Here is a 27,500-nt window from a genome sequence, read left to right on the forward strand (position 1 = left end):
ATTCGTTTATTAATTCACAAATCCATTCTATGTCAGATGGTACAGGGGTGTGTGGGGATGGTGGTGGGAAGTCTGGGGGAGGAAATATTTTGATTTTTGAAGAAAAGTTATTCATCAGTTTCTTCCTTCCTTCCTTCCTACTTTACAATCTTCTTTCCTTTCATCCTTCATTCCTTCCTTTCCTCCCATCTATCCATCAATCCGTCCACCCATCCTTTCTTTCTTCCTTCCCTTCCCCTCCACCCCCCTTCCCCTATCCCCTTCCCCTATCCCCTCCCCCCCCCCCTTCCCCTATCCCCTCCCCATCCCATCCCCTCCTCATTCCCCTCCACTCCCCTTCCCCCTTCCCCATTCCATCCCCTTCCCCTCTCCTCCCCCTCCCTTTCCCTTCCCCCACGTTCATCCATTCATTATATTAAAAAAATGATTAATAAAAAAAAAAACCCAAAAAAAGAAAAAGAAAAGAAAATTGCTCCACACCACTACGTCAGATGGTACCGGGGGGACAGTCTGGAGGAGGAGGTGACGGCATCCGTGGACAGCCGGTACACGCTGACCAACGGGAAGCTGACCATCCAGAACCCCAAGGAGGAGGAGGACTCAGGGTTCTACAGATGCACGGCCCAGAACAGACTGGGGATGGTCATCAGCAATGACGTACAGCTCAGCTTCGGAGGTCTCTCTCTCTGTCTCTCTCTCTCTCTCTCTCTCTGTCTCTCCCTCTCTCTCTCTCTCTCTCTCTCTCTCTCTCTATATATATATATATATATATATGTATATATACGTGCGACGCTCTAATCTATTGAGGGGTGGGGGTAGAGGTGGGGTGGGAGGGATGTGGGGGGAGCAGTCTGAATGAAAATTTTCACACAGAGACTTTTGTGTATGTGTTGAAACAAAATGTTACCACAATATGATACAATACGATACGATACGATACCCTACCATACCCTACCATACCATACAATTATGATGTTGATGATGGTGATGATTATTATTATTATCATTACTGTTGTTTATAGTAGTCTTAGCAATACAGTACAATTATTATTACTACTACTACTATTATCATTATTATTACTATTATTATCATAATTATTAGTTAAGGGGGAAGGTGAGAGAATGATTGATTAAGACGCTTTTCTGCCAATACAGCGTCCATGACTGATGATGATGATGATGACAAAAAACTAAAGTTTATAAAAACCTTTTTGGTGGTAGTTGAATCCTCTTTGTTTTGACACGACGTTTCGGACCATAGGCCCGTTGTCAAGTGATGAGAAGAGGACAGTGTGAATAGGAAAGCCTATGTGAGGAAAGGGTGATGACATCTCACAACTTTCTGTTTTGATGGGCCATGCACACTAAACACTTGCTGATCACCATTCAGTGCAATACATACTCACTCACACACACACACCCACACACACACACAAATGCATACACATATATATTGCTTCTAAAAAGAGGGATAGGAGGTAAAGAAAGAATAAGGACAGAGAGATCAAGGCAGAAGGGCCCAGGCGCTAGACGTCAGTGACTGTCGTTCAATCCATTCGGCTGTGCGGTTCCCAAGCGGTTAATGACGCGGCTCTCCATGTACTTTCTGTACGTGCTGTCACTGGGGTTCTGCCACACAGCTGAGATTCTTGCATGGGTGAAGCTGTGGTGTGGGCCAGCAAAATGCTGGCCGACAGGATTGTTGTAGCCTAGCTTCATCGACCTCAGGTGTTCAGAGAAGCGCTCGCACAAAGAACGGTAGGTCTCCCCCACATACAGTTTGGAGCAGAGGGTGCAGGACAGAATGTATACAATGTCAGTGGACTGGCAGTTGAGATGACATTTCACAGTGAAACTGCCAGAGGGTCCAACGACTGAACCTGAGGTGTCTATAAAGGGACAGGTCTTTCACTTTTGATCCCCACAGGGTCTGCACCCTGGTGAGGTTGAATGGCTGGTAAGGGGTCTGAGTTTGGACTTCACGAGCATGTCACGTAGGTTTTTGTCTCTCTGAAAGGCAATTAGCGGTGGCTTGGGAAAGACTTGTCTGAGGTCTGGATCCTGTTGTAGGAGATTGAAGTTTTCACGCAGGATTCTCTCTGTCCTTATTCTTTCTTTACCTCCTATCCCTCTTTTTAGAAGCAATATATATGTGTATGCATTTGTGTGTGTGTGTGTGTGTGTGTGTGTGTGTGTGTGTGTGTGTGTGTGTGTGTGTGTGTGCGTGCGTGTGTGTGTGTGTGTTTGTGTGTATGTGTGTGTGTGTGAGTGAGTATGTATTGCACTGAATGGTGATCAGCAAGTGTTTAGTGTGCATGGCCCATCAAAACAGAAAGTCGTGAGATGTCATCACCCTTTCCTCGCATTGGCTTTCCTATTCACACTGTCCTCTTCTCATCACTTGACAACGGGCCTATGGTCCGAAACGTCGTGTCAAAACAAAGAGGATTCAACTACCACCAAAAAGGTTTTTTATAAACTTTAGTTTTTTGTCTTTGAAGAATCCTGCAGTCATTTTTGTCTTCTTCCCTGATGATGATGATGATTACTATGAAGTAGTATTAGTAGTAGTAGTAGTAGTAGTAGTATACGATTCTTCTTCTTCGCATTTATTATTATTATTATTATTATCATTGTAACTATTACTGTTATCCTTATTATTACTATCATCATCATCATCATCAACAACAACATCACGTTATCATCATCATCATCATTATTATTATTATTATTATTGTTATTGTTATTGTTATTATTGTTATTGTTGTTGATGTTTGTTGGTTGTTGTTATCATTATGATTGTTATTATTATCATTATTACCATCATCATCACTATCATGATTATTATTACTGTTATCATTATGATTACTATCATCATCATCATCATCACCACCACCACATGTCCACAGACCTGGGCGAGTTCTCCAATGTTCCGGACGCTGCAGTCAATGCCAGAGCCTATGACGGCGTGGCTATAGAGTGCAGCAAGATCACGTTCAAACCTGGTGGGTCCCTGTGTGTGTGTGTGTGTGTGTGTGTGTGTGTGTGTGTGTGTGTGTGTGTTTTAGTGTGTGTGTGTGTGTGTGTGTGTGTGTGGTCAGTGTGTGTATTTTAGTGTGTATGTGTGTGTGTGTATGTGTGTGTGTGTTTTAGTGTGTGTGCGTGCGTGCGTGTGTGTTCAGGGTGTGTCTGTTTTTGAAATATGTGTGTACGACTCTCTCTCTCTCTCTCTCTCTCTCTCTCTCTCTCTCTCTCTCTCTCGCACACACACACACACACACACACACACAGATTATAAACACACACTACATCACACACACACACACACACACACACACACACACACACACACACACACACACACACACACACACACACACACTACACTACACTACACTACACACACACGCATACACACACACACAGAAATCTGTTGTGATAAAAAGAGAAATACAACACAATACAACACAACACAATACAATACAATACAATACAATATATATCACCACCTAGCGGTGAAGTACGCCTGGTTCAAGGAGAGTACCGACAGCTTCATCCGCCCAAACTACCAGACCTACCAGTTCATGTCCCAGAACGGAAAGCTCTACTTCTCCGAGGTGACGCGCGCCGACGAGGGACGCTACCACTGCATCGCCATCTTGACGGGCGTCAACCGCTACACCATCGGCACCACCCAGCCCCCGACACGGTCCTCCCTCGCTATCCCGCTCGTCGTGCATGATCAAGGTGTGTAGGGTGTGTGTGTTGGTTGGGGCGTGGGTGTGGTGGGGGATGTGTGTGTGTGTGTGTGTGTGTGGGGGGGGGGGGGGGGGTATGGCTGTGGTGGTGGTGAGGGATGGGTGTGTGTGTGTGGGGTGTGCCGGTGTGGTGCGGGATATTTGTGTGTGTGTGTTGGGGGGGGGGGGGCGGGGGGAGGCAGGGGGGGTGGCGGTGGTGGGGGTGGTGTGTGTGTAGTGTGTGTTGGTTGGGATGTGGGGGTGGTGGGGGATGGGTGTGTGTGTGTGTTGGGGGGGTGGGGGGTGTGTGTGTGTGTGTGGGGGGGGGGGGGGGGTGGCATGGAGTGGGATGGGTGTGGGGGATGGGTGTGGGGGATGGGTTGGGGTTGTGGGTGTGGGTGTGGGTGTGTGGACGATGTAGTGAAAATGTAGGAGGTGGGGATGTTATGGGGGTGGGGTTTGTGTGTGTGTGTGGGGGGGGGGGGGGGGGGGGGGGGGGGGTACGCAGCTTCTTGTGCAAACCGAGTTCGTAAAGCACTCAGAGTTTGGTCTCTGACCGAGGACTGGGTAAGTATCCATTATGGGGGGAAGGAGAGGTGTGCTTTTTCCATACTTTCCAGTGTGTGGAGCTTGCTTGTGAATCAAGTCACTCCTTTCCACGCGAGGGTGTCTGCGTCTGTGTAGGCCGTACACGTGTGCATACACACGCACGTGGTCATACCTACACCTCTACCTGTACACGTGCTTCCACGCGTTGCTGCCCCTTACATCCCCGATCCCACATTCTATCCACCCCCTCCCCCTTTTTTTTTTTTGATGGTGATGATGGGGATGAAGGTATGAAGATGAAAATGAAGATGAAGATGATGATGACGATGATGATGACGATGATGATAATGATACTGCAACTTCTACTACTATTACTACTACTACTAATTGTTATCATTATTAATATTATCAAGTGGAGTGAATGCCTAGAGGTAACGCGTCCACCTAGGAAGCGAGAGAATCTGAGCGCACTGGTTCGAATCATGGCTCAGCCGCCGATATTTTCTCCCCCTCCACTAGACCTTGAGTGGTGGTCTGGACGCTAGTCATTCGGATGAGACGATAAACCGTGGTCCCGTGTGCAGCATGCATTTAGCGCACGTAAAAGAACCCACGGAAACAAAAGGGTTGTTCCTGGCAAAATTATGTAGAAAAATCCACTTCGATGAGAAAAACAAATAAAACTACACGCAGGAAAAAATACCCAAAAAATGGGTGGCGCTGTAGTGTAGCGACGCGCTCTCCCTGGGGAGAGCAGCCCGAATTTCACACAGAGAAATCTGATGTGATAAAAAGAAATACAAATACAAAAATAATATTATGATGATTATTGTTATCATTTAATTCTTTCTGGGGAGGAAGGTGACATGATGATCAAGACGCTTATCTGCGAACACAGCGTCCATGACTGGGCTCGAGTCTTTGTCAAAGCCATGGCAACAAAAGTGTTGTCCTCTGACAAAACCCTCCAGGAGAACTCCACACGGACAGGTGGGCCCCACAATATATAAACGCAACCACCCAAGACTTGAACAGCACGCTGGGCGATGTTGCACATGATTGCTGGTCGGCTATATACACATGTACGCATGTTGGACTTTCAATCTGAGGGTTCCGGGTTCGAATCTCGGTAACGGCGCATGGTGGATAAAGAGTGGAGATTTTTTTTTTCCCGATCTCCCAGGTCAGCATAGGTGGAGACCTGCTTAGTGCCTGAACCCCCTTCGTGTGTATAACGCAAGAGAAAGATCAAATACGCACGTTAAAGATTCTGCACAAGAACACACCCAGCATGCACACCCCCGAAATCGGAGTATGGCTGCATACATGTCCGGGTAAAAAGGGTCATACACGTAAAAGCCCACTCGTGTACATACGAGTGAACGTGGGAGTTGCAGCCCACAGACAAAGAAGAAGAAGATGAGCATTGCGGATAATGTTGTTGTCATCATTATTATTACTATTGTTGTTATTGTTATTGTTGTTGCCATTATTTGTGTATTTGATTTTTTAATTATTCATCAATGTTTTATTTAAACTCTCCTTGATTTACGGGTTCATTTATTATTGAAACCAACTTGTTTATATTTGAAGGTCGTTTTACATGTTTTTGGTAATTTCTTATAACAGGTGTGAAATGGAGACTGATGGCGGGCGCATAGATATTTGATGTGGCTGAGGTTGTGTGCTTCTGAGCGTATGCGTCAGCTGAATGGCTTATGTATGTCGATATTTGTACTATATATAATTTAACTGTGTGCCACCACACCAAACATATCGCTTTAAGGACAATGAATTATCTTGTGATCTTGTGATTAGTTCGAACGCAGTGCCGCCTCCCTGATAAAGAAAAGGAGTGAAGCTTCTCGTTTTTGTTTCGTTGGCGTCAGCGCCCAAGGCGGACTGGGGACCCGAGATTCAGGACGACTTCATCGCCGTGTTCCCCCAGCCCCCGCTCAAAGGCCAGGACGTCAGGATGGAGTGCTTCGCCTATGGGTCGTGAGTCTCGGGAGGGCGGGGGGCCTTGACCTTGCCTGACGTTTACCTTAGCTTTAAGTTATCGTATCTTGGGGTTACTTCAGCTTATGTTAGTTTATATACAGTTCCTCGGGTTAATGGTTAGCCTGAGCTGTGCTGACTGTTTCTTCTCTTTTCTGACCCTGACCTGACCTGACCTGACCTTCGTTTCCCCTTCCTGACCTGACCTGACCTGACCTGACTATTTCTCTTCCCTTTCTTTCTCCCCTTACCTTTTCCTCATCCTACATCATATCACCTTATTTCACCTTCCCTTACCTTCCCTCATCTTACAACTCACCTCCTTACCTCACCTTACCTAACCATCTAACCTTACCTCACCTTATCTCACCTCACCTCACCACACCTGACACCTCACCACACCTGACACCTCACCACACCTCACCACACCTGACACCTCATCTCACCTCACCTCACCACACCTGACTCCTCACCTAACCATCTTACCTTAACTTACATCAGCTCACCACACCTCACCACACCTCGTCTGACCTCACCTCACCTCACCTCACCTCACCACACCTCACCTCACCACACCTCACCTCACCTCACCTCACCTCACCACACCACACCTCACCACACCTCACCTCACCACACCTCACCTCACCTCACCTCACCACACCTCACCTCACCACACCTCACCTCACCTCACCTCACCTCACCACACCTCGTCTGACCTCACCTCACCTCACCTCACCTCACCACACCACACTTCACCCACCACACCTCATCACACCTCACCACACCTCACCTCACGACACCTCACCTCACCACACCACACCTCACCTCACCACACCTCACCTCACCTCACCTCGTCTGACCTCACCTCACCACACCTCACCTCACCACACCACACTTCACCCACCACACCTCATCACACCTCACCTCACCTCACCACACCACACCTCACCTCACCTCACCTCACCTGATACATCACCTCACCTCCCCGACAGGTCCAACACCCCGTTCCACTACAACTGGAAGCGGGAGGGCAAGCCCATCCCCGCGCGGGCACGGCTGAGTGAACAGAACAGGGTGCTGACCATTCCGGACGCTGCTCTGGAGGACCAAGGCACCTACACCTGCACCGTCAGTCGATCGACCAACGCCAGAGACTCCAAGTCCTTCTACCTGTCTCTGGGAGGTGGGTCAGTTTGGGGTGGGGATGGGATGGTGTCGGTGGTGGGGAAGGTTGGGATTGGAGGGTGTCTTTGGGAGAGTGTTTTTTGGTTTTTGTAGCTGCTGTTTTTGTTGTGTTTTTTTGTTTTTGTTTTTGTAGCTGCTGTTTTTGTTGCCAACCAACCAACACCAGAGACTCCAAGTCTTTCTACCTGTCTCTGGGAGGTGGGTCAGTTTGGGTAGGGGTGGGGTGGTGTTGGTGTTTTGGGAAGGAGGGAAGGTTGGAATTGGAGGGTGTCTTTGGGAGGGTGTTTTTTTGGTTTTGTAGCTGCTGTTTTTGTTGCCAACCAACCAACACCAGAGACTCCAAGTCTTTCTACCTGTGTCTGGGAGGTGGGAGGGGTTGGTGTGTGTGGGGAAGGAGGGTATGTTGGAGGGTGGAGGAGGAATTTTGTTTAATGTCCCGTCACACATATCGGTGATTGAAGACATTTTGTTCAAGTATTTATGAATACATTTGAGTATTATCGGTTAGAAGGGGTGGAGATGTGAATGAATGGAAAGCTGGGGGAAACTGGGCAAATGAGGGTGAAATTTGAAAAAAAAAACCCCAAAAAAACAAAACAAAAAACAACAACAAAAACAACAATGACAGGAAATTAGTTAAAGGACTTCATAAAAAAAGAAGTCGTTAAACTGACAAGGGAAACAACTGATAATGAATGCAAAAAGTCAAAAACATCAACGTTCTCAGTTACTTGTGAAGACAAACTTTCGTGTACATAAGGCTTCATAAAGCTGCAGTAAAAAATTATATGCTTAATTGTCAGGTTACTAAAGCATATGCACTTGACTTTAGAACAATACTTGGTCCGTAATGAATTTGATAATAGTCTGAGAGCTAAACTCAGAATTGGTCTGCGAATCGGACCAAAGTCTGAGAGAGTCAACTGACGAGGTTTTAGACTTGAATTCAAGCACCTATAAAAGTCACTTTCCAGTATATTGCTTATTTCCTTGTATGACAATGGGCAATATACTTTTATATTATCTGTATGATTCTTTGCTCCTCTTTTTGCTGCCCTGTCTGCTTGGTCGTTATAAAGGCTGGAGGGTGTATTTGGGAAGGTGTATTGTTTTTGTTGTTGCTGTTGTAGTTGCTGTAGTGGTTGTTGTTGTTTCACCGACGCTAAGGATTCCAAGTCGTTCCACTTGTCTTTGGGAGGTGGGTCAGTTGAGTGGGATGGTGATGGAGGGAGGAGGGGAGGTGGGGGAAAGGGTTTGGAGAGTGACTCTGGGAGGGTGTTATGTAGTTGCTGTAGTGGTTGTTGTTGCTTCACCGACGCTAAGGAGTCCAAGTCCTAATACCTGTCTCTGGGAGGTGGGTCAGTTGGATGGGGTGGGGTGGTGTTGGGGAGGGGAAGTGGGAGGTTGGGGGAGGGGGTGGAGGGTGTCTTTGGGAGGGTGTATTGTTGTTGTTGTTGTCACCAGTTATCATACCGATGCAAAGGATTCTAAGTCCTGCTACCTGTCTCTGGGAGCTGGGTCAGTTTGGGGTGGGGTGGTGTTGGTGTGAGGGGAGGGTTGGGGAGGGGTGGGAGTGCGTCTTTGGGAGGGTGTATTGTTGTTGTTGTTGTTGCTGTTGTTACTGATGTAGTTGCTGTCGTTGTTTTACCGACGCCAAGGATTCTGTGTCCTTCTGCCTGTCTGTGGGAGGTGGGTCAGTGTGGGTGGGGTGGGATGGCGTGTGGGTCAGTGTGGGTGGGGTGGGATGGTGTGTGGGGAAGGAGGGTTGGTTGGGAGAGGGGTTGGAGGATGTCTTTGGAAGGGTAGTTTTTTTTGTTTGTTTGTTTTGTTGTTGTTGCTGTTGGTGTCCAAGTTGTCGCCAGTCGTTTCACCGACGCCAAGGATTCCAAGTCCTACTTTCGATTTATGTTGTACCCTTCTGTGTACTCCACCCTTTACCCACCAGGCGGTGTTACCGAGGTTCGAACCCGGAACCCTCGGATTGAAAGTCCAACGCTTTAACCACTCGGCTATTGCGCCCGTCGATTCTATTTATAAGTTCGTGACGTGCAGCACGTCCCTATTTCATCTCGCCCTTGAGGGACCAGCACGTGGACGTCAGGTCCCAGCTGACGTGGCGCTGTGACGCGCGTGCCAACCCGCCCGCCACCTACACGTGGTACAAGAACGGCCAGGTCGTGACCTCCGACCCCGAGCAGGGCATCCGGGTCAACGGCAACGTCATGCGCATCGACAGCCTTGACGCCGCGAAGCATGACGGGATGTACCAGTGCGGCGCCGTCAACACGTACGGCATGACGCTGTCCGAGGCGGAGCTTCGCGTGCTGGGTGGGTCGCTCTCTTGTTCTTGTTGTTGTTCTTGTTGTATTTGCATTTCTTTTTATCACAACAGATTTCTCTGTGTGAACTTCGGGCTGCTCTCCCCAGGGAGAGCGCGTCGCCATACTACAGCGTCACCCATTTTTTTGTATTTTTTCCTGTGTGCAGTTTTTTTTTAATTTGTTTTTCCTATTGAAGTGGATTTTTCTACAGAATTTTGCCAGGAACAACCCTTTTGTTGCCGTGGGTTCTTTTACGTGCGCTAAGTGCATGTTGCACACGGGACCTCGGTTTATCGTCTCATCCGAATGACTAGCGTCCAGACCACCACTCAAGGTCTAGTGGAGGGGGAGAAAATTTCGGGGGCTGTGCCGTGATTCAAACCAGCGCGCACAGATTCTCTCGCTTCCTAGGCGGACGCGTTACCTCTAGGCCATCACTCCGCTTGTTGTTGTTCTTGTTGTTGTTATTGTCTTTTTGGTTCTAAGTGTTTTGTTCGGACACTTCTTGTTCTTCATGGTCTTGCTCTTGTTCTTATGGTTCGTGTTCTTGTAATTGTTCTTCGTGTTCGTATAGTTGTTGTTTTTCATGTTCTTGATTTTGTTCTTCCAGTTCTTGTCTTGTTCTTTATGTTCTTGCTTTTGTTCTTATGGTTCTTGTTTTTCGTGTTCTTGTTCTTGTTCGTATCGTTATCATTCTTGTTCTTTATGTTCTTGGTTTTGTTCTTATTGTTCTTCGTGTTCTTGTTCTTGTTCGTATCGTTATCATTCTTGTTCTTTATGTTCTTGGTTTTGTTCTTATTGTTCTTGCTTTTCGTTCTAAGTGTTCTTCGTGTTCTTGTTCATATGGTTATCATTCTTGTACTTTATGTTCTTGCTTTTGTTGTTGTTGTTCTTGTTTTTGTTGTCCTTGTCTGTATAGTTCTAGGTCATTATGTTCTTGCTTTTGTTCTTATTGTTCTTGTTTTTCTTCTTCGTGTTCTTGTTTTTGTTCTACATGTTCTTCTTCTTTTGTTCTTGGTTCTTAAAGTTCTTGCTCTTTGCGTTCTTGTTTTTCTTGTTCTTCTTAATGTTATGACGATGATGATGATTGTTGTTGATATTGATTGATATGAATACTAGTATAGCGCCTATCCTCGGTTGGACACCAAGCTCTAAGCGCTTTACAAACTCGGGGTCATTTGTACAACAGGCTGCCTACCTGGGTAGAGCCGACTGACGGCTGTCACTGGGCGCTCATCATTCGTTTCCTGTGTCATATAATCAGATTTCAGGCACGCACAATACACACTCAGACATGTAACATTTTTCGTGTATGACCGCTTTTTTATTTTATTTACCCCGCCATGTTTTTGTTGTTGCTGTTGTTTGTAAGTAGCAATAGTATAGTAGTAGTAGTAGTTGTTGTTGTTGTGTTGTTGTTGTTGTAACTCAGTGACTGAGGAAGATGAATGATAATGCATGACAGTAATATCGATCATGATGATCTGGTGTGGGCGATTCGGGGGTGGGGGTGGGGGTGGGGATTCGGATTGATGTTCTACACATATACAAGAAAGGCACATGGCCATCATCACCTTAACTATCTTCCAGGCTTCTAGTCACACATTCATAACTGTGAGCCTGGCTGTCACGTCGTGTTACGTCGGCAACTGTTTGTGGTTTGATATATACATACACAACTGTACGCGCTTTATTAGACGTGATTTATTAGAATATGTCTTTATTATCAAGTGTACTGGGGTCACAAGGAATATTGCGGGGCGAGGGGGGTAGTACATAAAAGGTACAAATATAATCGGAAATCACACACAAACGCAGATACAGTAGAATTTAGGACACATACATGCGCTTGCTCACACACACACACACACACACACACACACACACACACACACACACACACACACACACACAAAACACACACACACTTAATTGTACACACACACACACACACACACACACACATAATTATACACATGCACACACGAGCGCGCGCGCGCGCGCAGACACATACACACACTACACACACACTACGCTGCACATACACATACACACACACACACAGACACACACTACACTGCACACACACACACACACACACACACACACACACACACACACACACACACACACACACACGCACACACACACACACACACACACACACACACTTGACACACACACACACTCACACACATCAAACTGACCCATCAATTTCACGTCTCTCCTCCCTACCCTACCCCCACCCATACGCCCCCACCCCCCCCCACCCCACCTCCCCCACCCTTCCTATACTTCCCATGGCAGCATTCGCTCCGACCTTCGACAAGCACCCGGTCAGGTCCAAGATCAAGGCCGCTCTGAACGGAAACGCCACCATCACTTGCAACCCTGAGGGGGCCCCCGAGCCTCTGATCACGTGGTTCAAAGATGGCGGCCAGCTGACGGGGGACGGGAACCACGTGCTCGTGCTGCCCAATGGGAACCTGGTGATTCAGGGCCTTCAGAACAGCGACCAGGGGCGGTACACATGCAAGGCGGAGAATGAGTTGGGAGAGGCACAGAGTTCTGCCAGCTTGAGCCTTGCCTGTAAGTGTAATTATCTGAGACACTATTTGTTAATTAATCATTGGATCTCCTGGCCTCGTTGTTTATTGATTTCAAGTTGAAAAACCACCGTGGCAACCATGTGTTTGTTCTGTATTGTCCGTGTGTTGTGTGTGGCTTGTTCAGGATTAAAGAGGCTATGCCAGTCTTGAATAAAAAGCTAATATGTGTTCGCATATTTCTTCTGTCATTGCTGCTGTGTGCACATGTCAAATGATCGGTATAAGAGCAAGCCCGGCGCTTCCTTTTTGGGGAGGTGTCTGGGTTTGTTCCAATGTACCTTTTATTTACCTGTGTGCTAGCTGAATTGGTAGCGTAAACAGCATTGGCTTGAAGTTATGTACCTTGTGTATGGAGAGAGTTACCACTCTTTACTATTTGTTAATCATGTGATCTCCTGGCCTCATTGTTTATTAATTTTAACTGAGACAACTCTAGTACACTGCAATGCAGTCCTATTTTAGCTTCCTATATTATTGCACCTGTTGGTTACATTTCGTAAATGGTTTATTGCACGAAAAACGTAAGGAAAAAAAGCAAAAAAACAAAAAAAAAAACAAAACAAAACAAAACAAAAAACAAACAAACAAACAAAAAAACACCAACAAACAAACCAACAACAACAACAACAAAAAACAACAAGAACCAGCCAAACAAACAAAAAACAAACCGAGATGGTGGTGGCACGTCAGTTTAGTGACTGAATCCCCACACCCCTCCCCCGCCCCCATTGAGTGCCATAATTATATATAAATTGATTACGTTCGTGCATAGTGACGTCACTGAGGACAGTGTTCAAAAGAAGGGAAATAATTCTTGAAAGGCTGAGTATTCACACAGTTTGATATAGAGTGGTATATCTTGAGACCATATTTTTCTTCTTTTTTGGGGGGGTGGGGGTGGGGTGGGGGTGGGGGGGTTGGGTTATGGATTTTTGTTTATGACTTGAAACACTATACTTTCTACTCTTTTTCTTCACCGACGCTCAAAGGGGTCACGCCACACACTGATCTGCCCTTCAGTATGTCACCCACATCGTGTCGTATTGCATCATATCGTATCGTAATGTGTTTTCACTTGATCGTTTGATTGACTCAACTGAACCTCCCTCCCCCTCCCCCACCCCTACCACCCCCTGGCATCTCCTATTTTTATTTCATTTCTCTTTGCCCTGAGGGCTGGATGTAAAGAGAAAAAAAAAAAAGAAAAAAAAAGAAAAAAAGAAAAAAAGCATATGCATGCTTATTCCACTTCCCTCATTAGAAAAACAAACAAACAACGTTTTTCATTTCTTCTTGCCTTGAGGCCTGGATGTAAAAAAAAAAAAAAAAAAAAAGAAAAAAAAGAAAAAGAAAAAAAAGAAAAGAAAGATAAAGCATATGCATGCGAATTCCACTTCCTTAATCAAAAAGAAAAAAAGTTCGTTCGCTCCTCCTGTTGCACGTGCTCCTGTCATGTCATCTGTCCATCCGTCCTTCCTCCATGATGACCTCCTCCTAACCTTCTAGCGGGCACTACCATCACGGTGGGGCCAGCTGTCACGCCCCCCTCCCCAATCCCCACCCTCACTCCCTGGCATAATCTCCTCCTGGTGCACGTGCTGTCATGTCATCTGTCCATCCGTCCTTCCTCCATGATGACCTCCTCCTAACCTTCTAGCGGGCACCACCATCACGGTAGAGCCGGCTGTCACCCCCCGCACCCCCGATCCCCCCAATCCCCACCCTCACTCCCTGGCATAATCTCCTCCTGGTGCACGTGCTGTCATGTCATATGTCCATCCGTCCTTCCTCCATGATGACCTCCTCCTAACCTTCTAGCGGGCACTACCATCACGGTGGGGCCGGCCGCCACGCGGGAGACTGTGAACGGGACGGCGTTCTTCACGTGCCAGGCGTCCCACGATCCTCTGCTGGACCTGGTCTACACCTGGTACTTCAACGGTCACTTCCTGGACACGTTGCACCGGCCTGACCTCCGTAGGGTCAGTTCGGGGGATTTTTTAAAAATAATTTCTTTTTTGTTTTGTTTGATACTTTTTGTTTGTTTGTTTGTTTTTCTGTTTGTTTGTTTATTCATTAATGTGTTTATTTATTTATGTGTTGTTGTTTTTTTAAAAATCTATTTATTTAACAAAAAAAACAACTTTTTATTCATTTAGTTATTTGTCTATTTGTTTATTTGTTTTTTAATTCATGCATCTCTTTATTTATTTATTTATTTATTTATTTATGCATGTGTTTATTTACCTATCCATTTATCTATTTATCTAGTTATTTATCTTTTTTTTTAACAATCTTTTTATCTGTTCAGTTATTTATCTGTTTACTTATCAATCTGTTTTTAAACCTTTTATCTATTTATTTATTTATCTATCTATTTATTTATTCATTTATCTTTTTAAAAAGTACTTTTTAGTTATGAAGTTATTCATCTATTTATTATCAATTTATTTTTCTACACTTTATTTATTTATTTATCTATCTATTCATTTATCTATTTGTTGATATTTTGTTTTTAGTTTCTGAGGGTAAAAGAGTTGATGATATGGATACTGATTATATAGCCTCCTATCCTCAGTCGGGGACCAAGTTCTAAACGCTTTACACAAATTCGGAGTCATTAATCTGCACAACAGGCTGCCTTACATGGGTAGAGCCGACTGACGGCTGCCAATTATTTAGGCGCTCATCATTGAAAAAAATAAAAGTTTCCTGCGTCATTCAATCAGGTTTCAGTCACGCACGCATGTTCTCATACAGACATATAACATTTTACGTGTGTGGCCATTTTTGTTTATTTGCCCCGCCATGTAGACAGCCATATTCCGCTTTCGGGGGTGTGCATGCTGGGTATGTTCTTGTTTCTATAACCTGCCGAACACTGACAGGGATTACGTGATCATTAACGTGCGTATTTAATCTTCTGCGTGCGTATACACACGAAGGGGGTTCAGGCACTCACAGGTCTGCACATGTGCTGACCTGGGAGATCGGAAAAATCTCCACCCTTTACCCACCAGGCGCCGTTACCGAGATCCGAACCCGGGACCCTCATATTGAAAGTCAAATGTTTTATCCACTCGGCTATCAATCAGCCTTTTTTTTTTTCCTTGGAGGGCCGGGGTGTCTTATTGTAGCATCCTAAATTCAGGAATCTAGTAATTTAACGGCACTTTGTGTGTGTGTGTGTGTGTGTGTGTGTGTGTGTGTGTGTGTGTGTGTGTGTGTGTGTGTGTGTGTGTGTGTGAAATATTACCATTGTGAAATATTACCATAAGTAAATGTTGAAACCCATTACCAGTGGATTTCGACTCTTATTTTATACATTTTTTTCTCTTTTACTCAGTTTTGATGTGGATTCAGTCACTAATTTAACGTGTCACCGTCTTGCTGCTTGTTCCGGTTCCTGGTCCCACAAACCAGGAAAATGAAACCAACAGGTGCAATAATTTAGAAAGCTAAAAAGGACATTGAGCAACGTTAAGTAAGCAAACATTCACATGCGTGCATGCAATCAGGTATGCAAGTCAGTCAGTCAGTCAGTAAGTAAGTAGATTCGTTTATAAGGAAAGAAGAAAGGAAGGAAGGATGGAAGGAAAGATGGAAGGAAGGAAAAATGAGTAAAGTAAAAGTAAACCCCCTTGTCTACCACATCACGAACGCTAATGATGATGATGATGATGATGATAATGATAATGTTGTGATGCAGGTTCCTTGGTGTTTATCATTGACTATGGTGAAGGTGATGTGCCTTGTTTTGCTGTGATTTGTGCCTGTGTGATTTGAGACTGTGATGGTGCCTGTGTTGATTTACATATCTTATGCCACTTTGCCTTACATATGTAAATTTCAGCCGATGTCATGTGAAATTGTGTTGACTTTGTACATAATTATTTTTACGTCACGTAGTCTTCAATTTGTATGTTATTGTAAAGCGTGGGGAGTCCCATCTGAGATGGGGTACTGCGCTATATTATTATTATTATTATTATTATTATCATCATCATCACGAACGCTAATGACATGCAGGTCAGTCGAGGTCGGGGAGGTCACAGCGGGCTGTATATCATTGGCGTGGAGTTTCACCACGCGGGGTTTTACGAGTGTGTGGCCCGCACGACTCTCAGCGAGGACAGGAGCGGGGCGCACCTCACTGTTCTGGGTGAGTGAGGACTTGTTGTTCACTTCCGTGTCTGTGAGATTTGTGTGTGTGTGTGTGTGTGTGTGTGTGTGTGTGTGTGTGTGTGTGTGTGTGTGTGTGTGTGTGTGTGTGTGTGTGTGTGTGTGTGTGTGTGTGTGTGTGTGTGTTTTCGATCTCCCAGGTCAACATATTATGTGCAGACCTGTTAGTGCCTGAATCCCCTTCGTGTGTATACGCACGCAGAAGATCAACTAGTGTCAGTGTTCGGCAGGTCATCGAACCAAGAACACTCCCCATACCAGAAAGAGAACTTTACCTAACATAAGGGACTGTTGCCTCAGGTCCCCCCCCCTAAGAACAACCCCCTCCATACATCCCTGTACACCAGCTCCCCATACCTGACAGAGAACTTTACCTAACACAAGGTGACTGCTGCCTCAGGTCCCCCCTCAGAACAAACCTAGCCCCCTACACCCCGACCTGACAGAGAACTTTACCCAACACAAGGTGACTGCTGCCTCAGGTCCCCCTTCAGAACAAACCTAGCCCCCTACACCCCGACCTGACACAGAGAACTTTACCCAACACAAGGTGACTGCTGCCTCAGGTCCCCCCTCAGAACAAACCTAGCCCCCTACACCCCAACCAGACAGAGAACTTTACCTAACACAAGGTGACTGCTGCCTCAGGTCCCCCCTCAGAACAAACCTAGCCCCCTACACCCCGACCAGACAGAGAACTTTACCTAACACAAGGTGACTGCTGCCTCAGGTCCCCCTTCAGAACAAACCTAGCCCCCTACACCCCGACCAGACAGAGAACTTTACCTAACACAAGGTGACTGCTGCCTCAGGTCCCCCTTCAGAACAAACCTAGCCCCCTACACCCCGACCAGACAGAGAACTTTACCTAACACAAGGTGACTGCTGCCTCAGGTCCCCCCTCAGAACAAACCTAGCCCCCTACACCCCGACCTGACAGAGAACTTTACCCAACACAAGGTGACTGCTGCCTCAGGTCCCCCCTCAGAACAAACCTAGCCCCCTACACCCCGACCTGACAGAGAACGTTACCCAACACAAGGTGACTGCTGCCTCAGGTCCACCCTCAGAGCCCACGGGATGTTTCGTGGACGACCTGTCAGTGAGGAACGGCAGCGTGGAGGTCCTGTGGACCTCAGGCAGGGACAACGGCCGCGCCATCAACCTCTACCTGGTGCAGATGGCCAACGGCTTTGAGGAGGACGTCTGGCGCACCGTGTTCTCCGGTCAGTTGCGGGATCGATCGTTCAAATGTGGAGCGATGGCCAACAGGTAACCCGTCCGCCTAGGAAGCGAGAGAATCTGAGCGCACTGGTTCAGTCGCCAGTATTTTCTCCCCATCCACCATACCTTGAGTGGTGGTCTTGACGCTAGTCATTCGGATGAGACGATAAACCTAGGTCCCGTGTGCAACTTGCACTTAGCGCACGTAAAAGAAACCTACAGCAACAAAATGGGTTGTCTCTGGCAAAATATTGTAGAAAAATCCACTTCGACAGGAAAAACAAATAAAAAAAAGAGCACGCAGGAGAAAAAAAAAGGGGTGGCGCTGTAGCGAAGCGACGCGCTCTCCCTGGGGAGAGCAGCCCGAATTTCACACAGAGAAATCTGTTGTGACCATAAAGAACAATGCAGTACAATACAATATGATGATGATAATTCTTATTCTCTTCAGCATTCCCGGCCCATGTTCATAATGATATATAAGCTCCTATTCTCAGTCGGAGACCAAGCTCTAAGCGCTTTACAAACTCAGGGGTCATTTTGCACAACGGGCTCACTACCTACCCGGGTAGAGCCGACTGACAGCAGGCTGCCATTGCGGGGCGCTCATCATTCGTTTCCGTTCCCTGTGTCATTCAGATCAGATTTCAGGCACGCACATATACACACTCAAGACATACATGTAATATGTCATCATGTGTGGAGTCGGTGGTTTAGTGGTGATTCGCGCTTGACTAGGAAGCGACTGTTCATTGGGTTCGAGTGCTGCCCCTCCCCCTGCCCCTCCCCCTGCCCCTCCCCCTCCCCCCCCCCCCTCCCCCTCCCCTCCCCCCCCCCCCCGATCCCCCTTACACACACACAGTCAACCGAACACCGGGTTAAAGCATGGACTCACTTTGTTTACACAAGTGAGTCAAAAAAAAAGAAAAAAGGGTGACACTTCACCAGGGAGAACAGCTCGAATTTCGCACAGAGAAATATGCTAGACAAGACAAGGCTGCACTAGACAAGACAAGACAAAACAAGACAAGGGTAGACAAGACAAGACGATACAAGGCTAGACAAGGCTGAGAGAGACAATGCTGGACAACGCAAAGTTAAACAGCACAAGGCTAGACAAGACAAGATAAGGCTAAACAAGACAAGGCAATGCTAGACAAGTCTAGGCAACACAAGGCAAGACAATACAAGACAATGCTAGACAAGTCTAGACAAGACAAGACAAGACAATGCTAGACAAGTCGACAAGACAAGGCTACACAAGACAAAGCCGTACAAGACTAGACAAGACAAGACACGGCTGAACAAAGCTAGACAAGATGCCAGATAAGGCTAGACAAGACGCGCGTGACATATCTGTATATCTGTTTCTATTTATTCACCAATTCATTTTGGGTGTTGTTGTTATTGGGTTTTTTTTTTAATCGCTGCTTTTTAGAAAATAACTTTCTGGGATCACACTTTTTGTTTATTATGGTGCGTATCAAGGACGTTGCTGTATAATGTTTCTATGCCCCCAAGAGGGTACACGAAATAAACATCTTGCCTTGCTTTGCCTTGGTCCACAGAACTCCCAGGGCGTATCCCTACAGAGCCGGACAACCAGAAGAAGAGGGCGCACATCCGGGGCCTTTCTCCTGGCAACAGTTTCCGCTTCCGGGTCATCGCACACAACCAGTTCGGGGCCAGCGTTCCCAGTGTGCCCTCCAGTGCGTTGTGTGTGTGTGTGTGTGTGTGTGTGTGTGTTTATGCGTGTGTTTGTGCGTGTGTGTGTGTGTGTGTGTGTTTTGTGTGAGTATGTGTGTGTGTGTGTGCGCTGGTGTTTGTGTGTGTGTGTGTGTGTGTGTGTGTGTGTGTGTGTGTGTGTGTGTGTGTGTGTGTGTGTGTGTGTGAGAGAGAGAGAGAGTTTCTGCGTCTGTCAGAGTGAGTGTTTTGTTGACCCAGTTTGGTTTTCCAGTGAACAATGTTTGTATACGCCCCCCCCCCCTTTCTTTTTGCTTGAAGTAATAATTTCTTTAACTTTCGCTTTAAAAAAAAAGCTTTTTTGTGTGTATTTTGTCTGTTTGTCTGTTTTCTTATTCTTTGTTTCTCAATGATTAAGATTTTGGTATATCCTATTCTTTCAACGTGACCCTTACAAAGAGTACACGTGTATGTGAAGAAGAGGAAGAAGAGGAAGAGGAAGAAGAAGAAGAAGAGGAGGAGGAAGAAAAAGAAGACAAAGAAGAAGAAAACAAAAACAAAAATAAAACAAAAACCAAAAACATCTTCATGCAGACGAACATACGTGATGAAGACGCACGCACACAAGAACGCACCCGCGCACACAGGAATGGAACACTTTTAGGCAGGACATTGACATGATGTTGACCAGGGTACAGACAGACCGACAGACAGACAGACAGACAGACAGACAGACACAGAGGAGTGACCTTTTTCACATGTCGCTGGTCAGGACGGACACACACACACACACACACACACACACACACACACACACACACACACAGAGTATATGTATATATGTAACCCACACTTACACCCCTCACACACACACACACACACACACACACACACACACACACACACACACACACACACACACACCGTTTTCTTCAGTTTAACGTCTATTCACTATAAGTGTTTTTAGACTGTGTGTGTGTGTGTGTGTGTGTGTGTGTGATATTCAACAGGACATTAACCAACCAAAGTACAGACACACAGACACAGTTTCAGTTTCAGTTTCAGTAAGGAGGCGTCACTGCGTTCTGACAAATCCATATATGCTACACCACATCTGCCAAGCAGATGCCTGACCAGCAGCGTAACCCAACGCGCTTAGTCAGGCCTTGAGACACAGACACAGAGACAGACGGACACTGAGACAGACACACAAACCGACAGTCAGACAGACACAAGAGGGAGTACCGACGTGTTAAAAAAAAAAAAAAATTATACTATATACAGAACACTAACCAGCACTGTCCTTTCCCCCCCGCCCCCACCCTACCACCGTTCCCTCTACACCCCCCCACACACATACAGGTTGGATCTACATGCCCAGTGCACCCCCCACTAAAGTCCCCACTGGAGTGAGGGGAGGGGGAGGGAGCGTGGGGGATTTGACCATCGCCTGGACGGTATGAATCGTGTCGCGCTGTGTCGTGTTGTTTTGTTGTGTTGTGTTATGGTGTTGTGTTGTGTGGATGTTGTGTGTGTTGTGTCGTGTTGTGTTGTATTGTCTTGTGTCGTGTTTTGTGTGTTGTATCGTGTCGGGTCGTGTCGTGTTGTTTTGTTGTGTTGTGTTATGTTGTTGTGTTGTGTTTTGTGTTGTGTGTGTTGTATCGTCTCGTGTTGTGTTGTGTTGTGTTGTGTCGTGTTTTGTGTGTTGTGTGTGTGTTGTATCGTGTCGTGTCGTGTCGTGTTGTGTCGTGTTTTGCGTGTTGTGTCATGTTGTTTTGTGCTGTATTATGTTGTTGTGTTGTGTCGTGTGGTTTTGTGTCGTGTTGTGTTGTGAGTGTTGTGTCGTGTTTTGTGTGTTGTAGTGTGTCGTCTCGTGTCGTGTTGTGTTGTGTTGTGTTGTCATGTTTTGTGTGTTGTGTTTGTTGTGTCATGTCGTGTTGTGTTGTGTCGTGTCGTGTTGTGTTCTCCTTCTCCTACTACCTCTACTACTGCTTCTACTCCTCCTACTACTATTGTGTTGTTTTCAGCCTCTGGAAGTGTATGACGAAAGTGGCGCCAACATCGGGTACAAGGTGTACTGGAAGAAACACGGCGATGAGAATGCGTTGTGGGAGTGGGTAAGTCTGTGAGCCCTGGTGACCTAGTCACAATGACGTCTGTTGGCGTTTTTCACAGTGTTTGTTGCTTTGGATGTGCTGTGCTGTGCTGTGCTGTGCTGTGCTGTGTGTGTGTGTGTGTGTGTGTGTGTGTGTGTGTGTGTGTGTTTGCGTAGCCATACGCGCTGGGACACGAGCTTGGTGTGTGTGCAAGCGGTGCGTGATAACGTGCGTGTGTATAATTATATTATGTTTGTGTGTTCGAACGTGCATGTGGGTGCGTTCACGTGTGTGTGTGTGTGTGTGTGTGTGTGTGTGTGTGTGTGTGTGTGTCCCACACAGAAAGAACTGAAGGGTTACAATGATCACTACGTGGCCTATGTCGGCGGACACAACTACTTCCTGGAATACGACGCCCAGGTGCAGGCATTCAACGACATGGGCTATGGTCCCAACACATCCGTCTCCGTCATCTTTTCTGCTGAGGATTGTGAGTTTGGGGGAGTGGGAGGGAGGTGGGAGGGGGAGAGGAGGGCAGTGGGTGGTGGGAGGGGAGGGGAGGGGAGTGGGAGGGTGTAAGGGGGGGGGCTGTGAATGTTGTGAGTCACTAGAGACAGGACAGGAGTGAAATCTTTTTTTTTTTAGAGACGAGAGCATAGAGATTTGTATTTGTATTTCTTTTTGTCACAACAGATTTCTCAGTGTGAAATTCGGGCTGCGTCGCCACACTACAGCGCCACCGATTTTTTGTTTTGTTTTTTTGTTTTTTAAATATTTTTCCTGCGTGCAGTTTTATTTGTTTCACCTATTGAAGTGGATTTTTCTACAGCATTTTGCCAGGAACAACCCTTTTGTTGCTGTGGATTCTTTTACTTGTACATGCGCTAAGTGCATGCTGTACACAGGACCTCGGTTTATCGTCTCATCCGAATGACTAGCGTCCAGACCACCACTCAAGGTCTAGTGGAGGGGGAGAAAATATCGGCAGCTGAGCCGTGATTCGAACAAGCGCGCTCATATTCTCTCGCTTCCTTGGCGGACGCGTTACCTATAGGCCATCACTCCACACGGATGGGTAAGTGGAAACTGTGAGTAATGGGAACGCAGGGGTTGAAGTGGAAATTGTCAGGGAGGTTGGGGTCTGGGGGGGTGGGGGAGCAGTGGGTGGTGGGAGAGAAGGGGAGTGTGAGGGTAGAAGGGGGCGGGGGGTGGTGAATGTTGTGAGTCACTAGAAACAGGACAGGAGTGAAATATTTTTTTAGAGGCGAGAGTACAGAGAGGGGTGAGTGGAAACTGTGAGTCACTAGTGAGAACGCAGGGGTGGAAGTGAACATTGTCAGTTCAGAGAGAACATAAATGAATGTTTATTCAGATAAAGCCATGGCCCCACACTGAAAGGGGCTAATACAACAGAGCATAATACATGATTCTCACTAACAAAGGTAACAGTTAACAGACGTAAGGTGTCCAAACGTCAGTTGAGACACACACACACACACACACACACACACACACACACACACACACACACACACACACACACACACACACACACACACACACACAGAGGAGAAAGAAATGCTTTGTGAATTAATTTCGGACAAATGATTGAGTGAGTAACTAACTAGCTTACTAACTAACCAACCAACTGCACTCTCTCTTTCTCTCTCTCTCTCTCTGCGCGCGCGCGTGTGTGTGTGTGTGTGTGTGTAGTCTTTCTCTGTAAGGACTGTTTAATAAATTAATGTTGAATGCGAACATTGAAACAACTCATTGACTAACTAACCAACTGCACTGTGTGTGTATGTGTAATCTTTCTCTGTAAATTAATTACGAACACTGAAATGACTGACTAACTAACCAACTGCACTGTGTGTGTATGTGTAATCTTTCTCTGTAGATTAATTACGAACACTGTAACGACTGACTGACTAACTAACCAACTGCACTGTGTGTGTATGTGTAATCTCTCTCTGTATGATTAATTACAAACACTGTAACGATTGACTGACTGACTGACTAACAAACCAACTGCACTGTGTGTGTATGTGTAATCTCTCTCTGTATGATTAATTACAAACACTGTAAAGACTGACTGACTGACTGACTAACAAACCAACTGCACTGTGTGTGTGTATGTGTAATCTTTCTCTGTAAATTGATTACGAACACTGTAATGACTGACTAACTAACTAACCAACTGCACTGTGTGTGTATGTGTAATCTTTCTCTGTAAATTAATTACGAACACTGTAACGACTGACTAACTAACTAACCAACTGCACTGTGTGTGTATGTGTAATCTTTCTCTGTAAATTAATTACGAACACTGAAATGACTGACTGGCTAACAAACCAACTGCACTGTGTGTGTATATGTGTAATCTTTCTCTGTAGATTAATTACGGTCACTGAAATGACTGACTGGCTAACGAACCAACTGCACTGTGTGTGTATATGTGTAATCTTTCTCTGTAGATTAATTACGGTCACTGAAATGACTGACTGGCTAACTAACCAACTGCACTGTGTGTGTATGTGTAATCTTTCTCTGTAGATTAATTACGAACACTGAAATGACTGACTGGCTAACAAACCAACTGCACTGTGTGTGTATGTGTAATCATTCTCTGTAAGTTAATTACGAACACTGAAATGACTGACTAACTAACTAAATAACTGCATTGTGTGTGTATGTGTAATCTTTCTCTGTAAATTGATTACGAACACTGTAACGACTGACTGACTAACTAACTAACAAACAGCGCTGCGCGATCCGACCTCTCTCCATCCTCCTCTCTGTCTCTCTCTTTGATGATAACAACAACGTGGCTTTAGTCATCCGGTTCTTGATACTTATAACATATTTCTCTCTCCCCCTCTCTCTTATTCATCTGTCAGTCTCTCTCTCTCTCTCTCTCTCTCTGTGTGTGTATGTGTGTGTGTTTATATCATGTTCCTTCGGCAGGACTTTTTTGTATAGTTTTTTTCTTCTTCTCTCTTTCTCCCCCTTACCATTAAATATATGTGTGCTATTGAAACTAATATAGAACAGCAAGGACAGATTGGAAGAATGGACCATGCCTAAATCTTAATCCTTGAATAAAAACAACAACAAACAAACAAAAAACAACAACAAAAAACAAAACAAAAACGATTTCAGCTCTGAGTCCTGAATTCTGAATTCTAAGCTCTCTCTCTCTCTCTCTCTCTCTCTCTCTCTCTCTCTCTCTCTCTCTCTCTCTCTCCGTGCAGTACCCCGGGTGGCGGTGACTGACGTCAGAGGGGATGGCTACAACGGCACGGCCAACTACGTCACTTGGACGGAACTACCCGCCACCCGAGAAGTGTCCAGGGGCGTCATTCTGGGATACCAGGTGTTGTGTTGCGTCATGTTTTGCTGTGCTGTGCTGTGCTGTAGTGTACTGTGTTGTGCTGTACTGTGTTGCGTTGTGCTGTGCTGTGCTGTGTTGTCTTGTGCTGTGCTGTGCTGTGTTGTAGTGTACTGTGTTGTGCTGTACTGTGTTGCGTTGTGCTGTGCTGTGTTGTCTTGTGCTGTGCTGTGCTGTAGTGTACTGTGTTGTGCTGTACTGTATTGCGTTGTGCTGGACTGTGCTGTGTTGCACTGCGTTGCGTTGTGCTGTGATGTGTTGTGTTATGTTTACCGTTACATTGTGTATTGTATTGTATTGCTTTGTGTTGTGATGTGTTGTGTTACATTTACCGTTACATTGTGTATTGTATTGTATTGCTTTGTGTTGTGATGTGTTGTGTTACATTTACCGTTACATTGTGTGTTGTGTTGTGTTGTGTTGTGTTGTGGTGTATTGTATTGTATTGTATTGTGTTGCGTTGTGTTGCGTTGTGATGTGTTGTGTTCCATTCACCGTTACATTGTGTGTTGTGTTGTGGTGTATTGTATTGTATTGTATTGTGTTGCGTTGTGTTGCGTTGTGATGTGTTGTGTTCCATTCACCGTTACATTGTGTGCTGTGTTGTATTGCGTTGTGTTGTGTTGAAGTGTGTTGCGTTATAATCCATTGTGTTGTGTCGTGTTGTTTTGTACTGATTTGTGTTGTGTTGCGTGTCCAGAAGCGTTATTCTGAGATTTCAGGTGTTGTGCTGTGTTGTGCTGTGCTGTGCTGTGTTGTGTTGTGCTGTAATGTGTTGTGCTGTGCTGTAATGTGTTGTGCTGTGCTGCATTGCGTTGCGTTGCGTTGTATTGTGCTGTGTTGTGTTGCGTTGTGCTGTGCTGTGCTGTACTGTACTGTACTACACTGTGCTTTGCCGTGCTATATTGCATTGTGCTGTGCTGCGTTACGCTGTGTTGCGTTGTTTTGTGCTGTGCTGTAACGCCCGTTGTTTAAGTGCGTTGGGTTACGCTGCTGGTCAGGTTTCTGCTTAGCAGATGTGGTGTGGCGGATATGGATTTGTCCGAACGCAGTGACGTCTCCTTGAGTAACTGAACTGAACTGTGCTGTACTGTACTGTGCTGTGCTGTGTTGTGCTATACTGTACTGTACTGTGCTGTGCTGTGCTGTGCTATACTGTACTGTGCTGTGCTGTGCTGTGTTGTGCTATACTGCATTGTGCTGTGCTTTGCTGTTCTGCGTTACGCTGCATTGCGCTGAGCTGCGTTTTATTGTGTTGCATTGTGTTGTGTTGTAAATTGTTGTGATGTGTCGTGTTACATTTACCATTGCATCAGATTGTATGGCATTGTGTGTTGTGTTGTGTTGTGTTGTGCTGACCTGTGTTGCGTTGTAATCCGTTGTGTTGTATTGTGTCATTCTGGGATATCAGGTGTTGTTCTGTGTAATGTTGTGTTGTGTTGCGTTGTGCTGTGCTGTGCTGTGCTGTGTTGCGTTGCGTTGCTTTGTGATATGTTGTGTTACATTTATCTTTACATTGTGTATTGTGTTGCGTTGAACTGTGCTGCGTTGTAATCCATTGTGTTGTGTTGTGTCGTGTTGTTTTGTATAGAACTGTGTTGTATTGCGTGTCTAGAAGCGTTATTCTGAGATTTCAGGTGTTGTGTTGTGCTGTGCTGTATTGTGTTGTGCTGTGCTGTGCTGTGTTGTGCTGTGCTGTGCTGTGCTGTGTTGAGTTGTGTTGTGTTGTGTTGTGCTGTGCTGTGTGGAGTTGTGTTGTGTCGTGCTGTGCTGTGTTGAGTTGTGTTGTGCTGTGCTGTGCTGTGTTTTGTTTTGCTTTGCTGTGCTGTGCTGTGCTGTGTTGAGTTGTGTTGTGTTGTGTTGTGTTGTGCTGTGCTGTGTTGAGTTGTGTTGTGCTGTGCTGTGCTGTGTTGTGCTGTGCTGTGCTGTGCTGTGCTGTATTGTGTTGTGCTGTGCTGTGCTGTGCTGTGCTGTGTTGTGCTGTGCTGTGCTGTGCTGTGTTGAGTTGTGTTGTGCTGTGCTGTGCTGTGCTGTGTTGAGTTGTGTCGTGCTGTGCTGTGCTGTGTTTTGTTTTGCTTTGCTGTGCTGTGCTGTGCTGTGTTGAGTTGTGTTGTGTTGTGTTGTGTTGTGCTGTGCTGTGTTGAGTTGTGTTGTGTCGTGCTGTGCTGTGTTGAGTTGTGTTGTGCTGTGCTGTGCTGTGTTGAGTTGTGTTGTGCTGTGCTGTGCTGTGCTGTGTTGAGTTGTGTTGTGCTGTGCTGTGCTGTGTTGTGTTGTGTTGTGTTGTGCTGTGCTGTGTTGAGTTGTGTTGTGCTGTGCTGTGCTGTGTTGAGTTGTGTTGTGTTGTGCTGTGCTGTGCTGTGTTGAGTTGTGTTGTGTTGTGCTGTGTTGTGCTGTGTTGAGTTGTGTTGTGTTGTGCTGTGCTGTGCTGTGTTGAGTTGTGTTGTGTTGTGCTGTGTTGTGTTGTGTTGTGCTGTGTTGAGTTGTGTTGTGTTGTGTTGTGCTGTGCTGTGTTGAGTTGTGTTGTG

General features: G+C 45.9%; 1 protein-coding gene across 2 annotated transcripts in view; it reads left to right on the forward strand.

Annotated features, from left to right (window-relative positions):
• LOC143290279 (contactin-3-like) overlaps positions 1-27,500 on the forward strand; it is a 53,543-nt gene that overhangs the window by 16,741 nt on the left and 9,302 nt on the right. For both annotated transcript variants that reach the window (XM_076599624.1, XM_076599623.1), the window contains exons 8-22: positions 492-676; positions 2,910-3,005; positions 3,514-3,747; positions 6,176-6,284; positions 7,277-7,467; positions 9,522-9,797; positions 12,098-12,379; positions 14,218-14,381; positions 16,429-16,561; positions 17,640-17,807; positions 19,374-19,514; positions 20,851-20,945; positions 21,516-21,605; positions 21,927-22,074; positions 24,839-24,960. In XM_076599624.1, coding sequence (XP_076455739.1) covers positions 492-676; positions 2,910-3,005; positions 3,514-3,747; positions 6,176-6,284; positions 7,277-7,467; positions 9,522-9,797; positions 12,098-12,379; positions 14,218-14,381; positions 16,429-16,561; positions 17,640-17,807; positions 19,374-19,514; positions 20,851-20,945; positions 21,516-21,605; positions 21,927-22,074; positions 24,839-24,960 — 2,434 coding nt within the window. The remainder of the gene's footprint in view (positions 1-491; positions 677-2,909; positions 3,006-3,513; positions 3,748-6,175; positions 6,285-7,276; positions 7,468-9,521; positions 9,798-12,097; positions 12,380-14,217; positions 14,382-16,428; positions 16,562-17,639; positions 17,808-19,373; positions 19,515-20,850; positions 20,946-21,515; positions 21,606-21,926; positions 22,075-24,838; positions 24,961-27,500) is intronic.

Source organism: Babylonia areolata, chromosome 15, assembly GCF_041734735.1.
Source record: "Babylonia areolata isolate BAREFJ2019XMU chromosome 15, ASM4173473v1, whole genome shotgun sequence".
Classification (NCBI taxonomy): Eukaryota; Metazoa; Mollusca; class Gastropoda; order Neogastropoda; family Buccinidae; genus Babylonia; species Babylonia areolata.